Source organism: Protopterus annectens, chromosome 10.part0 (assembly GCF_019279795.1).
Source record: "Protopterus annectens isolate FY-2018-M chromosome 10.part0, PAN1.0, whole genome shotgun sequence".
Lineage (NCBI taxonomy): Eukaryota > Metazoa > Chordata > Ceratodontiformes > Protopteridae > Protopterus > Protopterus annectens.
The window spans coordinates 1,588,867,209-1,588,891,710 of record NC_056744.1 but is presented as its reverse complement, the minus strand read 5'-3'; the positions used below and the strand labels follow the sequence as shown (position 1 = coordinate 1,588,891,710).

Genomic DNA, 24,502 nt, shown 5'->3' with positions numbered 1-24,502 from the left:
TCGAGATGATGTCCATCTGAGTGAAATAGCAATCTACCTAAAAGGTAGATCTAGAGGTTAGAGAGTTAGTTAGGAAGGCCAAGTGTACATGTGAGATAAATACGGCAAAGAATGTGGTTGATAATTAAAAAAGAAATTCTGTAAATATGTTAGGCAAAGTAATAAAGACTGGAATTCTAAAATATATTTAATACAGAATCATAATTTTGTATCCTTTACTTTTTTTATTTTGCTTTTGTTTACCAGGTTTGTCCAGCTGGGTTTAGTAAAAAAAAACACATTTCAGCAGAGCCCAGGGAGAAAAGCTTCAAAATATTATAAACATTTTTTAACCAAATGTTCAGTAACAGATGCAATCAGATATTAAATGCATTAATACTTATACATACATTTGATAATTAGATTACATTTATGTATAATAAAGGTAACTGTTATAGTATGTATAAAAGATGTTTATGCATCAACCAATCAGAAAACTGTCTTCACCCATTCTAAAGTCCCTCCCTCCCCATCCCTCTAAAACCTACCCATGCGGTTCATTCTAAAGTCCCTCCCTCCCCATCCCTCTAAACCTACCCATGCAGTTCATTCTAAAGTCCCTCCCTCCCCATCCCTCTAAACCTACCCATGCAGTTCATTCTAAAGTCCCTCCCTCCCCATCCCTCTAAACCTACCCATGCAGTTCATTCTAAAGTCCCTCCCTCCCCATCCCTCTAAACCTACCCATGCAGTTCATTCTAAAGTCCCTCCTCCCCATCCCTCTAAACCTACCCATGCAGTTCATTCTAAAGTCCCTCCCTCCCCATCCCTCTAAACCTACCCATGCGGTTCATTCTAAAGTCCCTCCCTCCCCATCCTCTAAACCTACCCATGCGGTTCATTCTAAAGTCCCTCCTCCCCATCCCTCTAAACCTACCCATGCAGTTCATTCTAAAGTCCCTCCCTCCCCATCCCTCTAAACCTACCCATGCAGTTCATTCTAAAGTCCCTCCCTCCCCATCCCTCTAAACCTACCCATGCGGTTCATTCTAAAGTCCCTCCCTCCCCATCCCTCTAAACCTACCCATGCAGTTCATTCTAAAGTCCCTCCCTCCCCATCCCTCTAAACCTACCCATGCAGTTCATTCTAAAGTCCCTCCCTCCCCATCCCTCTAAACCTACCCATGCGGTTCATTCTAAAGTCCCTCCCTCCCCATCCCTCTAAACCTACCCATGCAGTTCATTCTAAAGTCCCTCCCTCCCCATCCCTCTAAACCTACCCATGCAGTTCATTCTAAAGTCCCTCCCTCCCCATCCCTCTAAACCTACCCATGCAGTTCATTCTAAAGTCCCTCCCTCCCCATCCCTCTAAACCTACCCATGTGGTTCACATCTGGGCTTCTTCACTTTCCTTCTTACTACTCTCCCCTCTGCACTTCCTTTTCTTCTACCTTAATATAACCTCCTAACATAAACACCCTCTGTCTCCCTTTTACACTTCTAGCTACTACTCTTCAAACCTATCATACCAATCATGTTTCACCTCTACCTCATAAGCCCTCTACTGTTCTTGTTCACACTCCTAACTTCCTATCATGTGGAACTGAATTATTCACAACCATCACCTACACACACATCCTGGAACTCATAACGACACTCTCCTTCCCTTATTAATCTCTCCTTCTCAGTTTAGTATCCCCAGTACACAACTCCTTAAACCCAAAATATTCACAACACTCCAGCCTCACCAAAACTCAAATATAAATCCCTCACTTACTACAACTTACCATCCAAACCCACCCCACTAACAACTCCTTTACTTGATGGAGACATCCACCCCAACCCTCCACACATCCCTCCACTAAACCTTCACTCACTAATCACCAATCTGCCACCACCCCCTTGACAAGCAAATACCTCACTATCTACTCAATCAACTTACAAGGTCTACTAAACAACATTTCAGACTTACACTCAGGGATAGCCTATCACTGTCCACATATCCTAACCCTATCTAAAACATGGCCAAAACCACATATCTCAAACTCTGAAATCTTACCCCCCCACTACAACTTCTACCGTCTAGAAAGGAATACCAAAAAAGGGGGAGGAGTAGCCATACTGTACTCTGAGCAACTTGGCCTATCCCCACTACCCCTAACTCTCCCAAACTTCCAGCCAGCCAAGCTACTTATTCTGAATTGTCACCTAAACTCACAAAAGAGATTTGCTATTGCTGCCATCTACATTCCACCAGGTAATAATATTCCTGTCCTAGAACCCGTCCTGTCATGGATATCTCTCCACATCCCCTACAAAACTATTATACTTGGAGACATCAACATAGATTGGCAAAAAAATATCAACCACCTCCCCAGACCTTAACATTAATCTCCATGGCTTCAAGCAACTCATTATAACACCCACTTGCTTTAATAAAAACAACAATAATAGTGCCACCTTAGATTGAATCCTTACCTCTCATCCAAAACTATACATAGACACAACCTCCATATACCCAAGGCTCATCTATATGCACACCGTCACAATCTTTCCTCCTTTGATATCCAATCATTTAATAATAGTCTCTCACAAATAAACTGGTCCAGACTGAAATACTTTCCTTTCAATGATGCAGTTCTAAAATTCAACCATACTTTTCTCTATATCCTACACACCCTTGCACCACTAGGGAAAGTTAGGATCTTTGCTATAAATACGCATTTTTTTTTGTTTTTTTTTTCCTCTGAAATGCTAGATTATACTCATATATTATGTGAAATTTTGCTTGTCTGAATATATGGAGCCTTCCTTGCGATATTATACTCTGACATATAGGTAATTTCTCCTGTTGAACTGTGTCTTTACTATAATTATACTGTTTCTTTTTTCATCTGATATGCTAGATTGTACTCTTATATTATGTAAGTCTCATATGTCTGAATATATGGAGCTTTTCTCACCAGGCCTCTGCTGAAAATGAGCATATACCCAGTCGGACTTTCCCGGTCAGTAAATGTAAAATAAAGTAAATAAATAAATAAAAAGAACCCATACCCCTTGGCTCTCTAAGGGCATCCTCACTCTCATGAAAAATCAAGATCACACCTGGAAAAACTGGCTAAAAACTAAGGCTACTGTACTATTTCAAAAATATAAAGAGGTTAGAAATCTAACAAAAAACATATTAACAAAGACAAGAAAAAAATTCTACTATAAGGATGAATTCACACATAACGCCAACCCTAAAAAATGTTGGTGCGCCGTCAATAATATCCTACACCCCAGTAAACCCACCACCCCTAACCCCTATCCAAACAATACCGTTCAAGAAACCATCACACTATTAAACTCTTACTTCATTGAATCTATTCACAAACTAATTCCCACTGACCAGTGTAAAAATCTTTCACCCACACCTCCCAACACTACTAACGCCTTCCCTTTTTCTCTAAACTCTGTCCCCACTGCCTACATATTTATTTTGCTTAAACCAAACCCATGTTCTCTCTTTGCAGATAATCTCTCTCCCGTTTCTTAAACTTACAGCTTACTTATAGCTTACTCAGTCTCTACAGTTGTAAACAGGTCGATCCAAGAATCTATTATCCCTGACATTTGGAAATCTTTTTACACCGTACCACTACACAAAGGAGGAAGCTCCACCGACCCGTCAAACTATTGACCCATAGCCATTCTCTCACCACTCTCCACAATTCTCAAAAAATGCATTCACAATCAGCTCCTTAACTATCTTCTAGACAAAAACCTTTTGACCCCTACTCAACATGGCGTTAGGCCAAGCCATAGCACAACCACAGCCCTTCTCTCTTTTATGCATACTGTCGTGGAGGCCCAGAGATAAAAACCTTCTTGTGTCATGTCTTTTCCTTGACCTCTCAAAAGCATTTGATACTGCCTTACACTCTAAACTACTAACAAAACTATTTGATTTTAACCTTTTCTCCTCTGCTACTCTCTGGTTCTCTAACTACCTTTGCAACATGCTACAGTCAGTCAAATGGCTTTCTACCTGCTCCCCTATCCAGATTGGTGTCCCCCAGGGCTCTATCCTAGAACCTCTTCTTTCAACATCTTTACCAACAACCTCCACTCTTCCTACACAACCTCTTCCCTGATTCGATATGCAGACGAAGACGACTCTACCCTTGTCTCCTGCTCTGACATCTTTCACCTCCACTTTATTACTCAAAACACATTTCACAATGTTGAACAATGGCTACCTGACAACCAGCTCATCCTTAACCCCCCCCCCAAAAAAAAAAACTAACTCCTCCTATTCCTCCCTAAATCTCTATCTCATCATAAAAACACCTTCTCCAGCTCATCACATGACACCACCCTTATTAAAGCTGATTCTCACACTAAACTGCTGGGTATTATAATTGATGATAAAATTTGAAATCCTTATACAACACTGTATTAAAAATTAAAATCAAAAAATGGGTCTACTCTATAAAAACAAAACATTCCTAGCTTCTAACTCCAAACACTCTCTGGAACAGGCTTTCATCCTGCCGTGTCTTTTATATGCCTCTCCTATACTTACATTTTTACAATCTACCTTAATAACCAAACTGGAATAAACTTATAACAACATAGCTCAGTTTGCCAGCAATCAACCATACAATTCCCATCACTGCCTTGCTTTAAATTGCTTCAGTGGCTTGAGTTCCCCCGACTTCTCCTTTGCCAGGTACAGTTCCCCCACATCTTACTAAACAAACCCTCAGCCTGTCCTTCCCTCTCTTCTGTCATATCCCACTACACCCCTTTTCGAACTGTACGCAGTTCTGATCAATACCTTCTCAATGTTCATAAAACCAACAAAAGCATTGGCAAACTTCTTTATAAAAGCACAGTGTCCCAAGCCTGGAACAATGTTCTGCCAAATATTTGAAACATCAACTATACTAACCACTTCAGATTTGAACTTAAAAATGACCTGCTCAATTTCAGCTCCTGCCCGTGCCAGGATCCTACTTAAACCCCCTCCACCCACACCTCCTTATACCTCTCTCTACTCTAATTGTTAGAGCTTCTACCACTTGTACGTCTCTACTAATAGCAACACTTTTTTCTAAACTCTCAAATGTTGCTCTCTGAGCATCTAATTTTGTATATAATTGTCATTTAACCCTCTGTCACTGTAAACCTATGCAATGATATGAATATGTAATGTTCTTGTTTTTTTAAATGTATGATCTATGAAATATTCTTGTATCTTGAATGTATGTATGTTAATATGTTTTTTTTTTTTTTTAAGCTTTTCTTCTCAGGTCTCCACTGAAAACTGGCCTTTGGCTTAGCTGGACTAATCCAGTTAACAAATGGCAAATAAATAAATAGCAGATGTTGAACACTGAGCATTTGATGAGTTGTATTAGTGGATTTATCAAATGGGTATTAGATTATGTGATTAATGCTTAGAAATTCAAAAAATAGAGATGAGCTAAAATATTAGCTAGGGCAGAAATGTTAATACTGCAGTTAAGAGGTGGGGTATAAAGCAAGTTCATACATAATTATATACATGGCTATCCTAAGATTTATATTAGAAGTACAGATGTTGGGGTAAGCAGTGTCACAAAACTATGCATATGACTGGGAGATACAAAAGCTCATGTATTTGTGAAGACTGGTTGTGGGGTAGAGGATTCTGTGTGAAACTAAATGCCTTGATGATATGGCAAGCCAAAGATAACCGTGGAGTGTATTCTGGACATACAGAGGAGCAGATCCATTGAGTTGGTAGCTGAAATTTTAGTTGTGTTTTAAATGCATTTCTGATCCTTGTATATTGGTTAATTGCTCTGCTGAATTTAAGGATGGGTATACACAGGGAAACAGTATAGATAATAAATAAATTACTACAATAATCACTTTAGTAGATATTCGTCCAATTATAATAGATGACTTGGTGGGGAAGACACTTGCTAAGATAAGCTCAAATACTGCCATATGGATCCTGATGATATAACTGGGCATCTTTTATCTGCGAAGTATTACTATTCATATTTCAAAGAACTCTGATCTCGGGTGTAGTTACCCTTCAATGAAAAGGTGCATACATTGTTCCAGGTCACAAGGGTGGATCTGTTTTAATATTGAAAACTTTAGGCCTAAAAGTCTTACCAGTTTTACTGGGAAATGTTCTGAAAGAGTCTTGACTTGAATTAACGAAGAGTTCAGCTAGCGAAGTGTATTTTGATATTCGCAAGCATGGTTCCGCCTCAGGAAAATTGACAATTAAAATGTAGTAAATTTCTATTCTGATGTAGTTGAGGTCTTGGATGACAATCTTCTAGTGGACATGATTTATTTGGATATGGCTAAGGTGTTTGATTCGGATCCACATCATTATATAATAGAGGTTCTAGAGAAAAGAAAGTTTAACAAGTACAATATTAAATGCATTAACAACTGGTTAAATGATAGAACAGCAACAGAATGTATCCAAGTTTAGAATTCTAAAGAAATCATGAAAGCTATGGGTGCACCCTGGGCATGGTTTTGTGCCCTCTGTTGCTTTCATATTTTTATGTTCTTTTTTCCAGTATAAATAAATGCTAGTTTGGGAAATTCAGAGATGATGTTAAGTTAGAGTGGGGCTGTGACATTCATCTGTGAACAACATGAGGTTTGACAATATTTAGACAACCTTTTTCAAGGGCCACAAAATCACGATACATACCTCAATGAGACCAAGCACAGAGTACTGCATATGGGGAGAAGTAATCCAGGGGTACCACTATAGTATAAGTAATATTATAAAGAATCTAAAAATTATGAATATTTTGGTATTAAAGTTTTGGTGATCAAGTGAATATGACCTTGAGGAATGTTTTACTCTGATTAAATCTGTGGTAAGAACAGCTTGTGTAAGGGATAAATAAGTAGGTTATGCACCCAATTTATAAGTCAATTATTAGACTGATGGTAGAATAAACAAATGCCAAATAAATAAGTAAATACAGAAATAAAACTATTGCTTAGGCTTTTGCGTGTACTGCAGAGGTGGCATTGAAAGACTGGAGAAGGTGCAGAAGATATATACCAAAGGATTACAGGATACTATTTATTTATTTATTTATTTTACATTTGTTAACCGGGAAATTCCGACTGGACCAGGTCCATTTTCAGCGGAGGCCCGGGGAGAAAAGCTCCAACATCAATTTATACAAATACAGTACATCCAGCATAATACACAAAACAGGTTACATAATGTATGCTGAGCATAGTAATATAACAAGAATTAAGAAAAACACAAAAAGAAAAGAATGAGGAGGCTTAATTTATTTTTATTTTTTATTTATTTATTTAGTTACTTATTTATTTTTTGTAGAGGGATACAGGAAGATCTGATTTGGGTACTTAACGGTTTAAAAAAAAAGTTGGGGATGTACATTAGGAATTATGCTTTTAAAGCATGATAGGTGCACATGGAATAATAAGTATATAGTACAGCTAAAGGCAAATCAAGCAAAAATAGATGGAATGTTCTTCCAGTCAAAGGTTGGAAGATGGAATTCACTGACATTAGATATCAGACAGGCTGAAAATGTTGAATAATTAAACATAAAGGTGATGTATGGAATGGTGAAAGGGTGTTTTGGTCACTTTCTTTGTGGAGAGTGGCCAATATTAATCTCATTTGAGATCCATGACCCAGACCAAACATCGAACATTAAACATCTTAACCCCATTTAATTGTCTTCGTAACAGACTTGGAAATTATGATGCAGAGGGTGTAACAACAATATGTAAACATCAACAACTAAATTGTAGCAAAATAAAATTCTAATTATAATAACTGAAAAAAAATGTGGGTCTTGTTAGTCAAAGTACCTCAGTTCTGATTTTTCAAACAGAAGAAGGAAAAAGTGTGAATAGGCAATGACATATACTAAGCTCAAGGCTGAAGTGGCTCTAAGTATTTCCTCTATTTCAAGGCAAAGCAATTTCACAGTTAGTATACATACACAGCAGGTGTGTGTATGTGAGACCTCCCACACATCCATAAGTAGTGGATGTGTAGAAGGATACAGCCTCCCATGCAGTGGACAATGTCACCCTGAAATAATTCTTTAAAGGTGTGGCAGGGTGGTTTGGAATTTCAGAATTTACATGAAACACTAGCATTAATTTAGGTTCATACATATTTAGGTTCATAGAGTAGTACTAGGCTAACTGCCTTTGCGAGCCATTTTTAAGCCTAGCTAATTATCCCTTGTGAGACTCAAACTTTGTACCTTGCGTTTGTAAGGCAAACACCTTAACCATTAGGCCACCCACCCAATGAGTCAAGATAACAGAAAGCAACATCATAGTGATGATGATCTGATACAGAAAGGAATCATTTGCAGATTAGAAGAAAATTCCTAATAGCCAACAGAAAAAAATAAACTTTTAAAATCTTACACGAGAGAAATTGAAGAACACATGAAGTCACATAGATTTAACGTCATCTGAGCTACACAGTGTGACTGCTAACTACTTGTACAAATTAAAAGACAGCTGATTATAATTATAAACCCAGTGTAATTACAGGAACCATAGAATAACACTGCTGTATATCTCATTAATTAATGATGAAGATTTCATTAGTTAATTTAAAAGAAACCAACTAATTCTTAAATCGGGTGATGGATATTTACTGCATCAGTCAAGGAAAATGTATTTATACTCTGCATCATATTCTGAAAACATTTTTTGTGGAAGTTGATGAATACATGACTTATTTATAGGCACTATACTTTTTAGATTGTTTTGTGATATAAATGTATTAAATACACTTTCTGAGTTACCCTGTTCTGTAATGGAATACAAAATAATTGTTGCTTTCTCACCCTTTTTTCATATTAGAAATATCCAATGTATTGTATTGAAATATTTCAACAAAACTCATTTGAAATTTAATGTTATTATTTTTAATGTCACCCTTCAGTTATGAGCTTTTTGCAGCACTTACAATGTGCATGTAAGATGTTTTGACTAATACTGTAACAAGATATTTCAGACTCATTGTATAATGTAACTGAAAAAAAAATAATGCAGGCTGGTTAAAATCTTGTATTAAAATTGTAAGGTCCAGTCTGAACCAGCTTTTGTTTTAAATATATCATAACCTTGCCTCCAGAGAGTTCCTAGATTTAAAATTTTGAATAGCAAAGTCATGTTTTAGCTTATTTTATTAAGCTTATTTTGAATAAATGTGAGAATATTTCATCTCTTGTCTGTAGGCAGTGTATAGTCCACATTATTTTCTGCATTTTTTCTGCCACGAAAGAATATCCTTCGTTTGAGTTCTTTCTGGAGCAAATCCCTCTCCTTTCGGATCCCTAGTAGGACACTTTGGTTCTCCTGGGCTCGGCGCACAAGGTACGGCATGACATCATCAATCGGGCCATAAGGAATCGACTTGTAAATGGCATAACCCTTCTGGCCTGCAGGCAGAAAAATCAGGACAGCGGTAATAGAAAACAGCAAAAATTCACAAAACAAGCAATTTCCTGTAATCTCATCTTAAAAATGTAAAACTTTAAAGATTACTGTAGTCTGTAACTGCCTTATAACTACATGACAAGCCAGTGACAACAGCAAACCACAACTATCAGCAAAAGATTGGAAGAATGAGATTGACATTATGTTTGAATGGTCACGCCTCTGCAGAGAGAAGACTAACTCTTCCAATATCATGTAACAGACTTTGGCTAATCATATAAGAGGGCTTTAACAACTCTGGCATGGCGGGGCAGGGGGCAACATACTCCACTTGTATTTGTATAGATGTTGCAGTCACTTGCTGAAATCCTATGCTGTTTTCAGATGCTGGGTAGGATTAGGTGTAAGTCTTGGTTCTTGAAAAATCAACTATTTATAAACATAGGTAACTGAGCACATACTATTCAAGCAACGGCAGCCATATAAGAAGTTATCAATCTACCTTATTTGCCTCATACTGGCGATATTACCCGAGAACTTAATCTTAATCAACAAGCATTAATACTGAGGTTCGTCACCCTTCTTTCACTTGGCACCAGCAGCAGTTTCTTCCGGTACTTTCCTGCACCATTACTTCCACAAGATGAGATTTAATATGGGGGACATAAGAGCTGAAATCCCCTGTCATCAACAGTATAAAAGAGATGACAAAGACACACAAGCACCTCAAAAGCCTCTAATTTGTTCTCAGACTTCTGCTGCATCCCTCTTAAAATTGGGAATTATTTTGAGAAATTCTAAGTTAATGGTACCAACTATGTTTTTGCTTTGTCTGCAACTTACCTAAGGTCATGGAGACATGGTCACACATGCCCAGCAGCTGGCCAAAGCATACAGCTCCACCTTCTTTTGAAATCTTCATGGTTTCTATCCTATATAAAAAGGAGACACACTGTTTTATCTGCTCCTCATCAGAAGTGTTATACAGAGCATTGTGCTGCTACAGATTACTTAGTTGCAGCTGTGACAGAAATGGTAGTGCATTTATTTATTTTATTTACTTAATTTTTTTTTTACCAGACCAGTGTGCTACTCCAATGATCTTTTATAGGCAAGACCTGGGTCAAAGGCAGACAAAATGCAAAGTTCATTATAAACATGCAATTTGCATATCACAACCAGCCATTAATAGACAGTAACATTAGTTTTGAGACCACAGAACTGTGATTATTACATAAAATAATCTTCAGTTTTGGTGTTCTAGTATTATTTAATGTAGAGAAGCAAAGAACATTTGTTTAAGGGTACAGATTGAAAGATGAGGAGGGGAATCTAGACAGCAGAGAAGCTACCAAAATGACAGCCTATAAGAAGGCCTGGTATCAGGAAAATGTACAGCAAAGGATTAGGCACTGCAAAGAATTTCTACAGTATAGAATTTGTCGGGAGGTCAAGTAGAGATTTTCTGAAGAGAGAGAGAGAGAGAGAGAGAGTGTATGGATGCTTTTTATATTGTTCAGTGGGGAGTTGCAAACAACATGCACAAAGCTGGAGAAAGCTCCTGCAGCAGTATCGGTAGTAAAACGAATGAAAACCCAGAGCAAACTGTGAAACAGATAGATAAATGCAAATTTAGTTGGATTGAGATGGGTGAAGGGTATTTAGAAACAATTAGTGCACTGCATTAAGCAAACTGGAGCAGTGAATGACGGTACACAGGGAGTGCCCAGTTCAGAGACACACAAGACATGATTACATGAACATGGAAAATAGCACAGTGTACATAGAATGGAATGCAAATAAGTCTCAACAAGCTAATATGAACTACAATCTATGCAAACAATGACAACAAATATAAAAACACGTTTCAAAAAATGTATAAAAATAGGACAATGAGCCATGACAAACAGCTTTTCTGCACAGTTGTATTTTGTGGTGAGCAGGTTTATCACTCATTCAAAGACCTAAGGAGTGGCATCCACTTTCGCAACTCAGAATGTGTCAGTTGTTACTTTGGGAGCCGGTGCCTGAGACATCGTCTGCTGACATCTTCCATGTTGCAGAAGGTACCATCAGCAACAAACACACCATCACCTCCATGATGGGGGCCTAGTTGACTATTACTCCATGGAGAGAGAGATAGATATATATATATAGAGGAGCTGGTTGGATGGTGATGCCCTTTTATGGGATCAAGGTGGATGCATGGAATGATTTTCTCACTGAACATGAAGGTTTATGTAGCCTCAGCCATCCTTGCCGCTGAAGTCTTTCAGCATCCAACTGGGAACATATTTGGAGTTTTGCATACCTCAGCCTTCTGGAATGACATCTGCTCCTCAACCTTCATTAACCACTGAATGAATTATCATGGAAATGATCGACAAAGACATAGGCAGCCTTCAAACACTGGACCCAACCCAGTTTGGTCTGTCAAAGAAAGGTCATGCCTACTAAACATGGTGAACTTCTTTGAGAAGGTCACCAAGACAAGATAATAGATAAGGAGAAAAAGGTGCATACCATCTACCTGGACCTGGCTAAGGTGTGTGATACAATACCCCACTCAGGTATAGTTGACAAACTCAATGAACTGGGTACAAACCCCAACATAACTCACTGGATTCCCAACAGGATCCCATACAGGACTCAGGAAGTCAGGACTGATGAGACCACCTTCACTAAGAGACTGGTCACCAATGGGGTACCTCAGATATCCATGATGGGACAGCTCCTATCTGGCATCTACTTCTTGGAGGTAAAGGCTAACATGAAGGGTCTTTGGCTGAAAACGTTTGGGAGCTACCATAGATTCCCCCATGACACAAACATCTTACAAGAGGGTTTAACACAGACAAATGATTGGAGCCAAAGTCACAGTTTAAAACTCAATGCCAAAATGCATTATAGTGCTGTTTGGGAAAACTGCCACTCAGGCTAATTACTCCATCAATAAGACACCCCTTATGAGTTGACCCAGTAGTTACAGATCTAGGATAATATGTAGAAAGCAATCTGGCCTTTGAACAACATGTGGCCAAGGTAGTAAGAAAACCATTCTATGTTGCCCAACTTGTAAGTAAGAGTATGGCATTTATGACCAAGGATGTCATAGTGCCACTTTATTTGAACCTAATCAGCTCCATCATTGCGTATAATGCCCCTTTTGGCATGTACCTGACTAGACATATGCAGCATTTGGAACACCCACAAAGGTTCTTTACTAAGAAAATTTAGAGTATAAACACATTGTCCTATATGGATTGCCTTAAAGCCATTTCTCTATATTCTGTCTCCTACAGATTACTGAAAGGTGATATATGCTCTGATCCAACTCTGATGGGCCTTTTGCACACCTGCAAAATGAACACCATCAGAACCACTCAAAACATAAATTTAAATTTTGCTTGTGACCATAAATAAGACATGTTAGCGAGACAGATGTGTGTTTCAGTGGATCCTCATGCTCTTGATCAGGCCCCCTATCCATGTAAAACAGAGTACATCCCTAACCCTACTTAAGTGTAACCTTGACCAATGGATGGAAAATCAGGAATTCACCCCGGGTCTGGCCCCCATGTCTCTGATAGGCACTAGCAGACAGTAATGCCCAAACTAACTTAACCCCCTTCCACACACATAACCTCTAGAAACTTCCCATCTAACATACTCCAAGCTAATAAACACCCATGGCACACAGGGACAAAATTGGGTTGGATTGCTCAGCTAGGCTTATAAAGGACCTGGCGGTCATTAGGCTAATATATATATATATATATATATATATATATATATATATATATATACCTAAGAAACTATGAACCTATGTGATGCTAAAGAATGTTGAGGAGCAAATGTGATTCCCACAAACAGCAGAGGAGCAAACCACCACTATGCAGGCATTCTACAAAGCAGCCTATTTCTCTGAGGTGCTGGGTCCACTGATGTGCCACATTGTTGTTAAAGTGTCACCTGCTCCATCTGGCTTCTGCTTACCCTGAGGTTCTGGGGCCACTGATGTACCACATTGTTGTTAAAGCGTCACCTGCTCCATCTGGCATCTGCTTACCCTGAGGTTCTGGGGCCACTGATGTGCCACATTGTCATTAAGGCTCCACCTGCTCCATCTGGCATCTGCTTATCAACAGGAAGAGCTTCCACTCTGTCAGCCAAGTTGTGTGTAATGCTCATGGAATTACATTCACTCAGTCTGTGCATCATCTGAGCAGTTCCCATAATTTCCACATCTGCAAACTACACCACTTACATCAACATTTCATGCAGGGGGCTTTCTATCAGAAAGGCAGGTAGCGTCTACTCTGACCTGATTTGTCAAAAAAAAAAAAGATCTTCATACATGGAGCACTGGTGTTCATTTCTGAATGTTGGTATCACTGCCTCCCTATCTTCATCTGCCAAGCACGCCTCCCTGACACATTGCACCCTAGGAAGTTGTGACTAAAAGAAAGCTAGCAAGTTAGGCTGGTGCACGGCAAGTGAACTAGGTAGATAGACAAGAGAAAAAAGCCAGCACCCTGGAGGATTCTTACAGAACAAAACTTTATTCCAACTGAAACTAGACCGGTTTCAGCAACAAGGCTTTCGTCAGTCAGGCTCAAGTTCAGTTTCAGAAACAATCTGCAAAAATTCAGTCGTATCCTGAATTCTGGCCCGAACATATGTTAATAAAGGTTTCAATTTATCTGTAAGGAAAACCGATATAGGTTCTGTGAGTGACCCAATACCGGAGACAATTGGTCTACCTGGAGGCTGGAAACTGGACTTGTGAATTTTAGGAAGTAGATATAGCTGTTGTTTAGCAGGATCCTTAACTATTAGATTAGACAATTTCGTATTAGGATTTCGGAACATCTGGGAGATATTAGAAATAAGAGATTGACCAATGCATTGTATAGACACACCACTAAGCATCAGACAGCCAAATTTTCTTTTGTTATTATTGACTATATTCAGGGGAATCGTACTTTCAAAACGGGCTGGCATGAAATTTTAAATGCTAAGGAAAAAAGATGGATTATTAAACTTGGTGGTCTTTTTCCACCGGGACTAAATGACAAATTATGATTTAGTCTTTGAATTAACAGTATATGCTGGATCATGTATTAATATATGATTTTTTAATATATCTTTTGCAATATATTATTGTATTACATATACATCTGTATTCAGATGCATCATATCTGACAAGTTTTTCAAAAAATTTTTGGTGTGATTAATATTCTTTGTGATTCATATTGTTGATATATTTCTATATAACCACAAATTGGTCATTCTATAATCTATCTACCTTTATTATCCCTTTTTGATTATTTCAGTTGACATGGTGTTTTGCTTATATATTTTTGTTTTTTGCACAGGAAGTGATGTCATATGACTCATACTTGAGAGTATATAAGACTTGTATTCACCATTATGGCTTAATGTACTACTGACGAAAGCCTTGTTGCTGAAACCGGTCTAGTTTCAGTTGGAATAAAGTTTTGTTCTGTAAGAATCCTCCAGGGTGCTGGCTTTTTTCTCTTGTCTATCACCCTAGGAAGTTACCCCTTCACCCCACTCTAGCTATGCCTCTACTTTTTTTGGGTTATCTTGTTAGTAAATGCACACACTGCCAATCCTAGATGTCATAATGGTGCAGTCACATGACTATAGTTAACAGAACTCATAATAATGTTTGCTTTTGTATATTGCAGGTGATGTAGCATATGCCTTGGAACTCCAGCACAATATTCAGCACAAAGGTCAAAACAAAACACTGGAAAAGCTGGTACAATTGTTTAATTGTAGAATTTCTAGGAAACAAACCAGTTTAAACTCCTGTAGCATCTTCAACAATAAAATAGGTTTAAAACATCATTGTGTTGAAGTTAAATAAAAAAGGTGCCAAAAATGACTTCATAATGAACTGACTCAAGTCATGAAAAATCCCATCTCAAAAACAGATACACGATGCAATAATTCAACATGAATAATAAATCCAATAGTTGTTAAATGTCCAAACCTAAACAATACAAAAATATGTATAAAATAACTTATTCTAAACAAAAATCATTTTCTGCTTTAGAATGCAAAAAGACTGTTTGTATGTAAGGTTGGAAGGAAGATTTACTATATTTGGAAAACATGCAGATTATCAGATTGGGGTTGCCCTTTTAAACCAGGAATGAATTATTCTTTTGACTGAATGTTTATATGTGTGCTTGTTATCATTTTTACAGTTACTGGAGGGCAGCAAAGATTTAGAATTTGCACTTTAAATTCTGAGGCAGGGTTGCTGGTGCTTCTAGGCTTTCATTTGCAAATGTTATTATAGTTACATAGGTTCATAGGCTGGTACTAGGCTATCGGCCCTATGGCCTATACAAACCTAGCCATAACAATTCCCTGGCTATTTCTTCCCAGAATATTTAGTTCCCTGGATCCCTGTCTAGCAGGGCGACTGACATGATCCCCGGGGTTAATTTCCTATCTCCCATCCAATCGTCAAGGTTCCTTTTGAAGAGGGCCAAAGAGGCACTCAGCTTGACATGTATGGGCAGTCCATTCCAGAGTATGGGGAGTCTCTGGGTCAGGAACCTATCCCACCAGCATATTTTATTCATTGTGATGACCAGGTTTAGATCCCTGGAGCGTGTAGCTCTGAGGGATTGAGATTTCTTTATGTGCAGCATGTCCAACAGCACTGGGTTTGACATGGCCTTGTATGTTAAGCAGAGGTCACCTCTGAGTAGGTGATATGCGACAGAGTATAGCTGGAGTTTTTTTAGACGGTCAGCATAGGGCATCTGCTTTAGGCCTGTGATTCTTTTAGTGAGGTATTTCTGTGGCCTTTCCAGTTATTGCAGATGTCTTGTGAGGTACATACCAAATGGGGCATTGTACTCTAAAATGGGTCTAATGAGGGATGAGTACAGTGGGACAATTACCTCCTTTTTTCTGGTTGAAAAGCCTTTAGTAATGAGGTGTGCCACATAGAAGGATTTCCTGACTGTTGTGGCTATGTGGTTATCGAAAGTGAGACCACTGCCCACCTGTGTCCCTAAGTCCCTTATCACACTTTCGGTGTTTAGTGTACTGCCACTTATGTGGTAATTCATGGGTACATGTTTTTTCCCAAAGGGGATAACTATACATTTCTTGGCATTGAGCTTGAGCCCATGGCTCTGGCAACAAGCATCTGTTTCTGTAAGGCCCTTTTGTAGAATATCCACATCATTTGGGGATTCAATAATGGCTCCCAGTTTGCAGTTATCTGCAAACTTTGTAGCCAGAGTCCCTTAGTGCTGGCCTGCACTTCAGAGAAGCAGATGCCAAACAAGAGCAGTCCCAGCACTGAACCATGAGGTACTTTGCTTGTCACTTGTCTGGAGCTGCATTTTGAGTCGGCAGCTTTTACAGTGTGTGTTCTGTCAGTAAGCCAGTTGGCAACCCATCGAGTAACGTAGGGACTAATGCCCAGCTTAGTAAGTTTATCTGTGATTCCAGAGTGGGGGATGGTGTCGAAGGCCTTGGCGAGGTCCAGATAGGCTGTGTGAACCGCCTTACCCTCATCCACTGCTCTGGAGACTGATTTGAAGAAGTCAATCAGGTTGAGGAGACAAGATCGGCCCTTTACAAAACCAAACTGGGTGGGGTCCAGTGTTTGAAGGTTGCCAATGTCTTTGTTTATAAGTTCCATGATAATGCATTCCATGGCTTTGCAGATCAGGCTCGTCAGACTGATGAGACGATAGTTACCAGGATCCAAGGTGGATCCCCCCTTGTGGAGTGGGATAACTGTAGCTGTGTGCCACTCATTGGGCATGAAGCCTGAGGTGAGGCTATGATTAAACATGACACTTAGGTGAGGTGCCAGTTCATTTTGTAGTTCATGTAGTACACAGCCTGGGATGTCGTCTGATCCCATGGATGTTATATTCTTAGCTTTGGAGAGTGCGTTTTTTACCTGTGTGGCTGTGAGCACCAGAATTTGGCAATCTTTTGGTATTGAGATGGGCCCTTTAGGGTGTGAGGGGGGGTGAAGTTTGCATTGAATCGATCTGCCAGGATATTGGCAATATCCTTGGTATCAGTATATTTAATGTCATTCTGTTGTAGCGCAGAGCAGATCTGAGCATTGCCATTTAGATTCTTGACATAACTATAGAATGCCTTGTGGTTGTCCTTGGAATCTTTGGCAATTTTATTTTCGTAACTAGCTTTGGAGGATTTTATGAGGGATCTCAGCTTCTTACTGAGGATAATTAAGAACATGACTATTCAGTTATTAGCATGTGATTATGGGTAAATATTTACCCATGACTGTTTAGTTTTGCTTCCATTCTGAATAAGTCTCAGTTCATAAGAGGAATGGAAGTATTTAATATAATTTAATTGAATTTTTGAATAGTCAGTTTTAATATGAAAGTTGGTGTCTTTTGGTTTTCAGAGTTTATCATGTGCACAGTCTTCTTTTAGTTGCTTTGTTTTATTTTCAATATGAATACACTGCCAAGTTTCAGAGGAGAAATCCCAAGTATGCAAGGGTGATAGCATATTTTGGACCATTTGATATCAAGTACATCTTTTGGCTAGTTCTGCAATCTTCATATTGACGCCTGGATACTAGTGAGACATCGGGCTAGTAACTTCAATTTTACTATCCCAAAATGTCTTTCATACACAGTGTCCAGTACTTGGGAGTGCAGGTTTGTTGAAATCACCCATCTGAAACCACATAATGAAGTGCCTAGATATCAAGACAGCTAGTTTGTCTTACCTAGCAAGGCAAAGTGCAAGATGTTATGATCTCTAGAATGTCCTTTTATGGCCAACTTACACATCTGTGGCAGTACTGGACCTTTCTAAGTTTCTGTCTGTATAGCATCATTTATTAATGGTAACTGTACAAAGGCTGATGTATAATGTTCACCCACGGATCCATGTTGTAGGCTCCTCAGGCATTTATTATGGTAGTCATGACAGTCCATCCATACTCCCATGCTGCTTTTTTCCCTGGCATAGCTCTCAGCTGCCCAGCTTTTCGCAGACCGTCCAGATTTCTGCCTCATAGTTTTGGTCTGTTTCTCATAAAATCTGTGATTTTATGGCAAATCACTAAGGATTGATGTTACTAATTAATGACATGCCTTTGAGTTTCAGAATTTATATCCTTCAGAAAATGCATGTTAACACAAATCCTATTATTTTAACAATTTTATAAGTTTCTAAGAGCAATATTTAAAATATGTTCCCATTTTTCAGCCCCCCCCCCCCCTCATTATATTAATCTCTGTTCAGATTTCTTGCTCTAAGAGGTTGAGAGGTATGTTCCCTGGTAACTGAAATCATGCATGTGTACCCACAGGAAAAAAGGGCTAGTTTCAAACGTCACTAAATTTATTGTGGAGACCTCCATTCTCAGTCTAAATATACTTAGCAGAAGATGGAGCTTCATAACCCACATAATCTTTTTTCTGCATAAGTATTGAAGGAATTTTTGTTTCTCATAGGACTGACATAATGAATTCCTTAACTGATGCCTTTGAATTATACTGTTGCTGAAGAATGCTTCATATACCATTGACTGGACAAAAAACAAAATAGTTTCAGAGGAAATAAAACTTAAACTTTCCTTGGAAGTTCAAATGACAAGACTTCAACTTTTAAAACTTTGCATGTCATGCAAAGAGAAAGATCATTAGAAAAGAGAACATGCTTGTCTTAGTCAAAGATTAACATAAAGAGACCAACAATGTAATAGTCTGAATCAATAATTACGGCAATGGGTGACCCTCTGTAAAGTTCAACAGTTACTAAAAGGTTTATGACTCAAATGCTTCTTTGAAGCTTTTGCAAGTTCTTTGAATTATTTTTTTAGATTAATTAATGGGTAAACTGCATAACAGTATTAATGGTCTGGAGTGCATTTCCTTTAATAGCACAGGAATTCATATCATTTTGAATACCATTTTCTATATAAAAGACTTTTTTTAACTGCAATATAAGTTTATTTTTATTTAATTTGTTTAAGATGAGAGATCTTAACCCAAGGCCCCTTTTTACTTATGATCTTGTTATATAAAATGTAAAAGCAACAAACAGAATAGCTTTACTAGCAAATATTTGGCTAGCAATTTGCAGACTATTACAAGCCCAGCTAATAACCAGAGGTCAGAATCAAATTCTGTACCTTGAATCTGTGAAGTTAAGACTTTAACCATTATGCCAACTATCTATGTCATCAAGTAAATACAACAAAGGAGAGCCGGAGATCAGCAGTGTAGATACATTGTTGTAAGAGCACAGTTAGTAAACACTGCAATATCCCAGTATAGATGTCTACAAGATAAGAAACTACAATGCCCAGCAAGTATGCTGCAGGAGGGCTACTTTGACAGCAACACATACTGCTTTTGTGGCTGTAGTTAATTGGATCTTATATTATGCCAGTAATAATTTTAGACTTTTTGCCCCAGGGAATAAAATAATTAATAAATCATTCTAATGAATATGCAGAGAGAGCGACTAAAAATGCATTGGACTCAGAAGGTCTTACTGTATGGCCATGTTATGCATTTGAACTGGGATCGTCTTCATAGCACTTTTTTCCAATATTGTTAGTCAGAGTAACATAGTAACAGCTGTACATAGTAATAAGATGTCTTTGTAAACTCAGTAAACTTAATTTTATATGCAAGATCTGTGCTGATGCACTGAAAGGAACCAGGGGTAGAAACTGCTGCTAAAGAGACAGATATATTCTATAGAAGAATAGTACATCTGTTAGTTTATATTCCTGCAGATATATCAGCCAAACCAAATCACTGTAGCATACACATCAGTGTATAACATTATTATTTTTCACTGCTGCAGATAGCTATTCTACCTGAAATTAATAGATTGCATTTAATAAACAACTAGAATAATGACTGAAAAATTGAACAGTACCACATAATTTTCCAGTGGTGCATGTTGTATAAATTCTCTCTACCCAGTACTGACAACTATGGCATTTAGCTAGTGAGACTACAACAATTTTATCCTTTCTTTTAAGTGTTTTTCAAGTAGAAAGATAATTTGACTATTCTGAAAATACATATGCACCTTGGCTATATAGCACTGGCTTGCATTATTTGCTTAGCCTGAGCTCATAAATCACATAACTACTAAAAATTAGAAGGTGCCTCTTCTTGGCTTCTTACCGTCTAATGGCTTGCTTCACTGAGGCTTCATTGTGACTAGCTACAATGATGTTATATCTCTCACTGTTTTCTCCAACAAGGTCCAGCATTCGATCAAGTACTCTCTGGTAGCTGGAAGAGCCCAAGAAAGAAACATGAGATTATTTTTTAAAATTTGATGAACATGCTCAAAACTTGCTTGCACATTTTGAGATTCCTTATATTTTGAAGTAGATAAATAAATAATATTTAACTTGCTAAAGTTAGTACATATGAGAAAAAGATAGCATGCATAAAGTAGCACTACGTGGAGGACAAAGTTTTAATAAGCAGTCAAAATCAGCAATGCAATCTAGTAGTAAAATCAGTAGTAAAGTTGCTGTTTGTCTTTCTGCTTTTTCCCAGTAAGGGGTTGCCACAGCGGAACTCCGGTCCGCTAATGATTGGCAGTACATTTTTATGAAATGCCGAGGTGCCAGCTTGACGCCCAACCTTCAACGAAGGCATGCCCCTTTACGCACGCATGTCTTTCGAACGAACGCTACCAGTAATTGCAGGAAATTAATTAATAGTAAACCGATGAACAGAGTCAAAAACTCAACACTGCCATCTGGTGGTGGAAATTGTGAATAGTTACCAATACCATTAAACCTCCAAAGATTAAAGTTGCTGGTCAATTTCAATCAGGCTGTATGTGCAGCAGCCAAGATGCTACTTACAATGACAGCAACCCAACACCTAGTATGGAACAAACAAATGGGCACCTCAATAGATGTGACTGATCTCATTACAAGTAGAGTTGGCATGTGAGTGCATGGCTAGTGAATGCATGGCATGTGAATGCGCGGACAGAAAAACACTGTCAGTGATATAAGGTGAAAGGTTAAAGACTATGCTATGGTTTACTTGACTGCTGCATTAGCCTGATCACACCATCATAGAATCATAGGAAGTTTCTAGTCTGTTGACCCTGAAACCCTTCCATCCTAGCCAAGAATTTAGCCCATGTTCCAACAAGTCAGCACCCTATGCCACTGTCCAGCAGGGACACAGGTGGAATCCCACGGGTATATTTTCAAATATAATTTGATATTTCATTTCAATATTTATTGATATTTTCATATCATTATATATTGATATTTGATAATGATATTATCAATTGTCCTTCCTTGCACACCTCTTTGTGTTTCTTCCCTTGATAAATAAGACCATACATCAGTCTCTGGGAATTCCCCTCTTCAGCTACTTGCTAACATAAATATACTCAGTTGTAATCCTCTACCTACAGAAGTGCTTGCTAAAGCACATCTCTGACTTCTACTCTCACTTAAATTGTTTTACTGATAATGCAGCAAAAAAAGCCTTTTTGAGGCTGAGGATGAAAAGAAAGCTCTTTCCTCAGTGGCTATAGCAAGCCTCTTGCTATAAATGTAACAAATGGCTTGCTACTGTTACATTGCCACACACAAAATGATTTAGTATTTCAACTGTGACTGTGACATCAGTATCAGCAATGATTTCTAAATACTAGTACTGCATTCCCACAGTATCAGCAAACAACAATCCTGCCCCCTAATATTTTTCACCCAGGGCAGTCACACAGTTAACACCACCCTAGCTACACCTCTGTAATGCAGTCTCCACTTGCATCAAATATAATGGAAAATTAAAAAAAACAAACCGTATGGTGGACTATCTATATAAATAAACTATATAACAAGAGAAAATATTTAAAGCTTATAATAGGTCCTATTCTACCCACCTTAAAAGTACAGTTAAGCAGACAAGCAAAGGCCTAAATGGTACCATTATGAAGCTTAATGTTGAATATGAGCGTAAAATAGTAACTGAAACCAAATGCTACTACAAATCTTTCTTTAACTATGTCAACCAATTAAGAATTAACACCACTCCATGTCTGAAGCTAGTCCACAGTAATACTGTCTACACTGACCCAAATGAAATGGCTATTATCCTAGAATACAAATTAAGTGCAAATTTTACTCCACCTATATTTACACCTGTTACACAGATTCCACGGTCCCAGGCACACACCATGTGATCACTATGGAACAAGTCCTCTCAGCCCTGTCAAATCTACACATATCTCATCCTTGGTCCCCAATAATACACCAGGTTATCTGATTCCTAGTACCAAGTATGGCCTGTCGTAACTTCTTCAATCTAACCTGGAAAACTGCAATGCCACCACGCAGTGGTGGCCAAACCACAGACCCTGGTAACTATCTCATTCATCTCACTAGCGTCATACACAACGCTGGGGTAATAACCCAGGTAGTCCTTTTGATGTCAGCCCTGTTTTTCAAGGTGAGAATAAAACCCTGTACATGGCTTCACTAATATTCTAAATGCATCTTATCTATCCAAAGAAATTTTAGTTCACCTTTACTTATGTCTTATCAGAAACACTATTGGGTCTAATGCCTCTTCTGGTATGTTTTCCTCAAAACATACTACTAAGCTTCAGAGAACTCAAGTCTTGCCCACGTGGCACATTGTCTGGTTACTAGGGAGACGTGCAAAGCTTCTACTCAGAGTCATAACGGAGTGGGGAAACTTGTAAAAAGTTGGTGACTACATTAACAGGAGTTTGCTTAATTGAAAGCCATTGGTCTTGACAGAGGTAAACTACAAAACTTTGGATTTAATTATTAAGACTGTATTCAGTGTATCTGCTGTTTATATTAATTGTGTATTGGTGGGACTTTGAACATTGCTTGTGTCCGTCATGCATTGGATGTTGGCGACTATTACCCAAATACTTCTAAAGCGGCATGTTGTTATAACGATCAGAAACAGAAGTTGTTTACTGTTTGCGTCAAGCATGTGTATCTTTCAGCAGCAGCCTTTCTTTTCTTTACATACACACCCATGCGCTTGCCCTAACTTAGTCACGCACATTCTGCTTAGAACACTCCCCCTCCAAAATGTAAAGTTTATATAAGCACTAATGCCCGACAGTGTGTGTGGGTGTGTAATTAACGCCCGGTCAGAGGTGTTGCAGCGCCACATCTCTGCACACCTGGAAGGGCATTAATTACACAATAACACACACCCTGGAGGGCATTAGTGCGCTTAAAGAATGCTCTCTGTAAAATTATTGTCTTACTTACTTATGTTTTAAGTACTGTATTATTTTTGTATATTTTTGATGTAAAATAGTTCCTCCGCCTAATGATTCAAACATTCTATAGTATATGTTAATGGTGTTGGAGGAAGCATTTTACATCAAAAATATATTAAAAAATAATATAGTACTTAAAGAAAGAAGTAAAAACAATTTTAAAGACAGCCCATTCTCCTACACAAGCCACTTCTGCATTCATACACGCACTCATGTCTCTCACTCTCTCACGCACACCCTTAGTCTCTGCTTTCATATGTGCACTCACTCACATGAGATTGGTCACTCTCTCCATGTCTCTCTCACACACACAGTCACTTTGTTTTCATACACGCATTCACTCACACATGCAGACAGAAAAACACACAAACATTCACTTCCTTCTGTGGTCTTGTATTAGAACAATACTCTGTCATATCTCTCAACTGTCCACATTTTCACAGAATGTCCAGATTTGTAGCTCATATTTTTGGTCTGTTCCTCATAAAATTTGTGGTTTTCTGGTAAATCAATGGGATGATCTGAGGATCAGAAAATGTATGTTAAAACAAACCTGGACAAGGGTAAGGTGGTCCACACAGCCTATCTGGACCTCGCCAAGGCCTTAGACACCATTTCCCACTCTGAAATCATAGGTAAATTTACTAAGCTGGGCATCAATCCCTACATCACTTGATGGGTTGCCAACTGGCTTACTGACAGAACCCACACTGTAAAAGTAGCCGACTCC

General features: G+C 38.4%; 1 protein-coding gene across 3 annotated transcripts in view; it reads right to left on the bottom strand.

The window, feature by feature from the left end:
* Positions 1–8,907: 8,907 nt before the first annotated feature.
* Positions 8,908–24,502, bottom strand: part of PRODH2 (proline dehydrogenase 2) — a 228,527-nt gene continuing 212,932 nt past the window's right edge. For all 3 annotated transcript variants that reach the window (XM_044086241.1, XM_044086242.1, XM_044086243.1), the window contains exons 8-10: positions 20,649–20,759; positions 10,288–10,376; positions 8,908–9,446 (exon numbers count right to left, since the gene is read on the bottom strand). In XM_044086241.1, the coding sequence (XP_043942176.1) occupies positions 9,226–9,446; positions 10,288–10,376; positions 20,649–20,759 (421 nt within the window). In that variant the 3' untranslated portion in view covers positions 8,908–9,225. The remainder of the gene's footprint in view (positions 9,447–10,287; positions 10,377–20,648; positions 20,760–24,502) is intronic.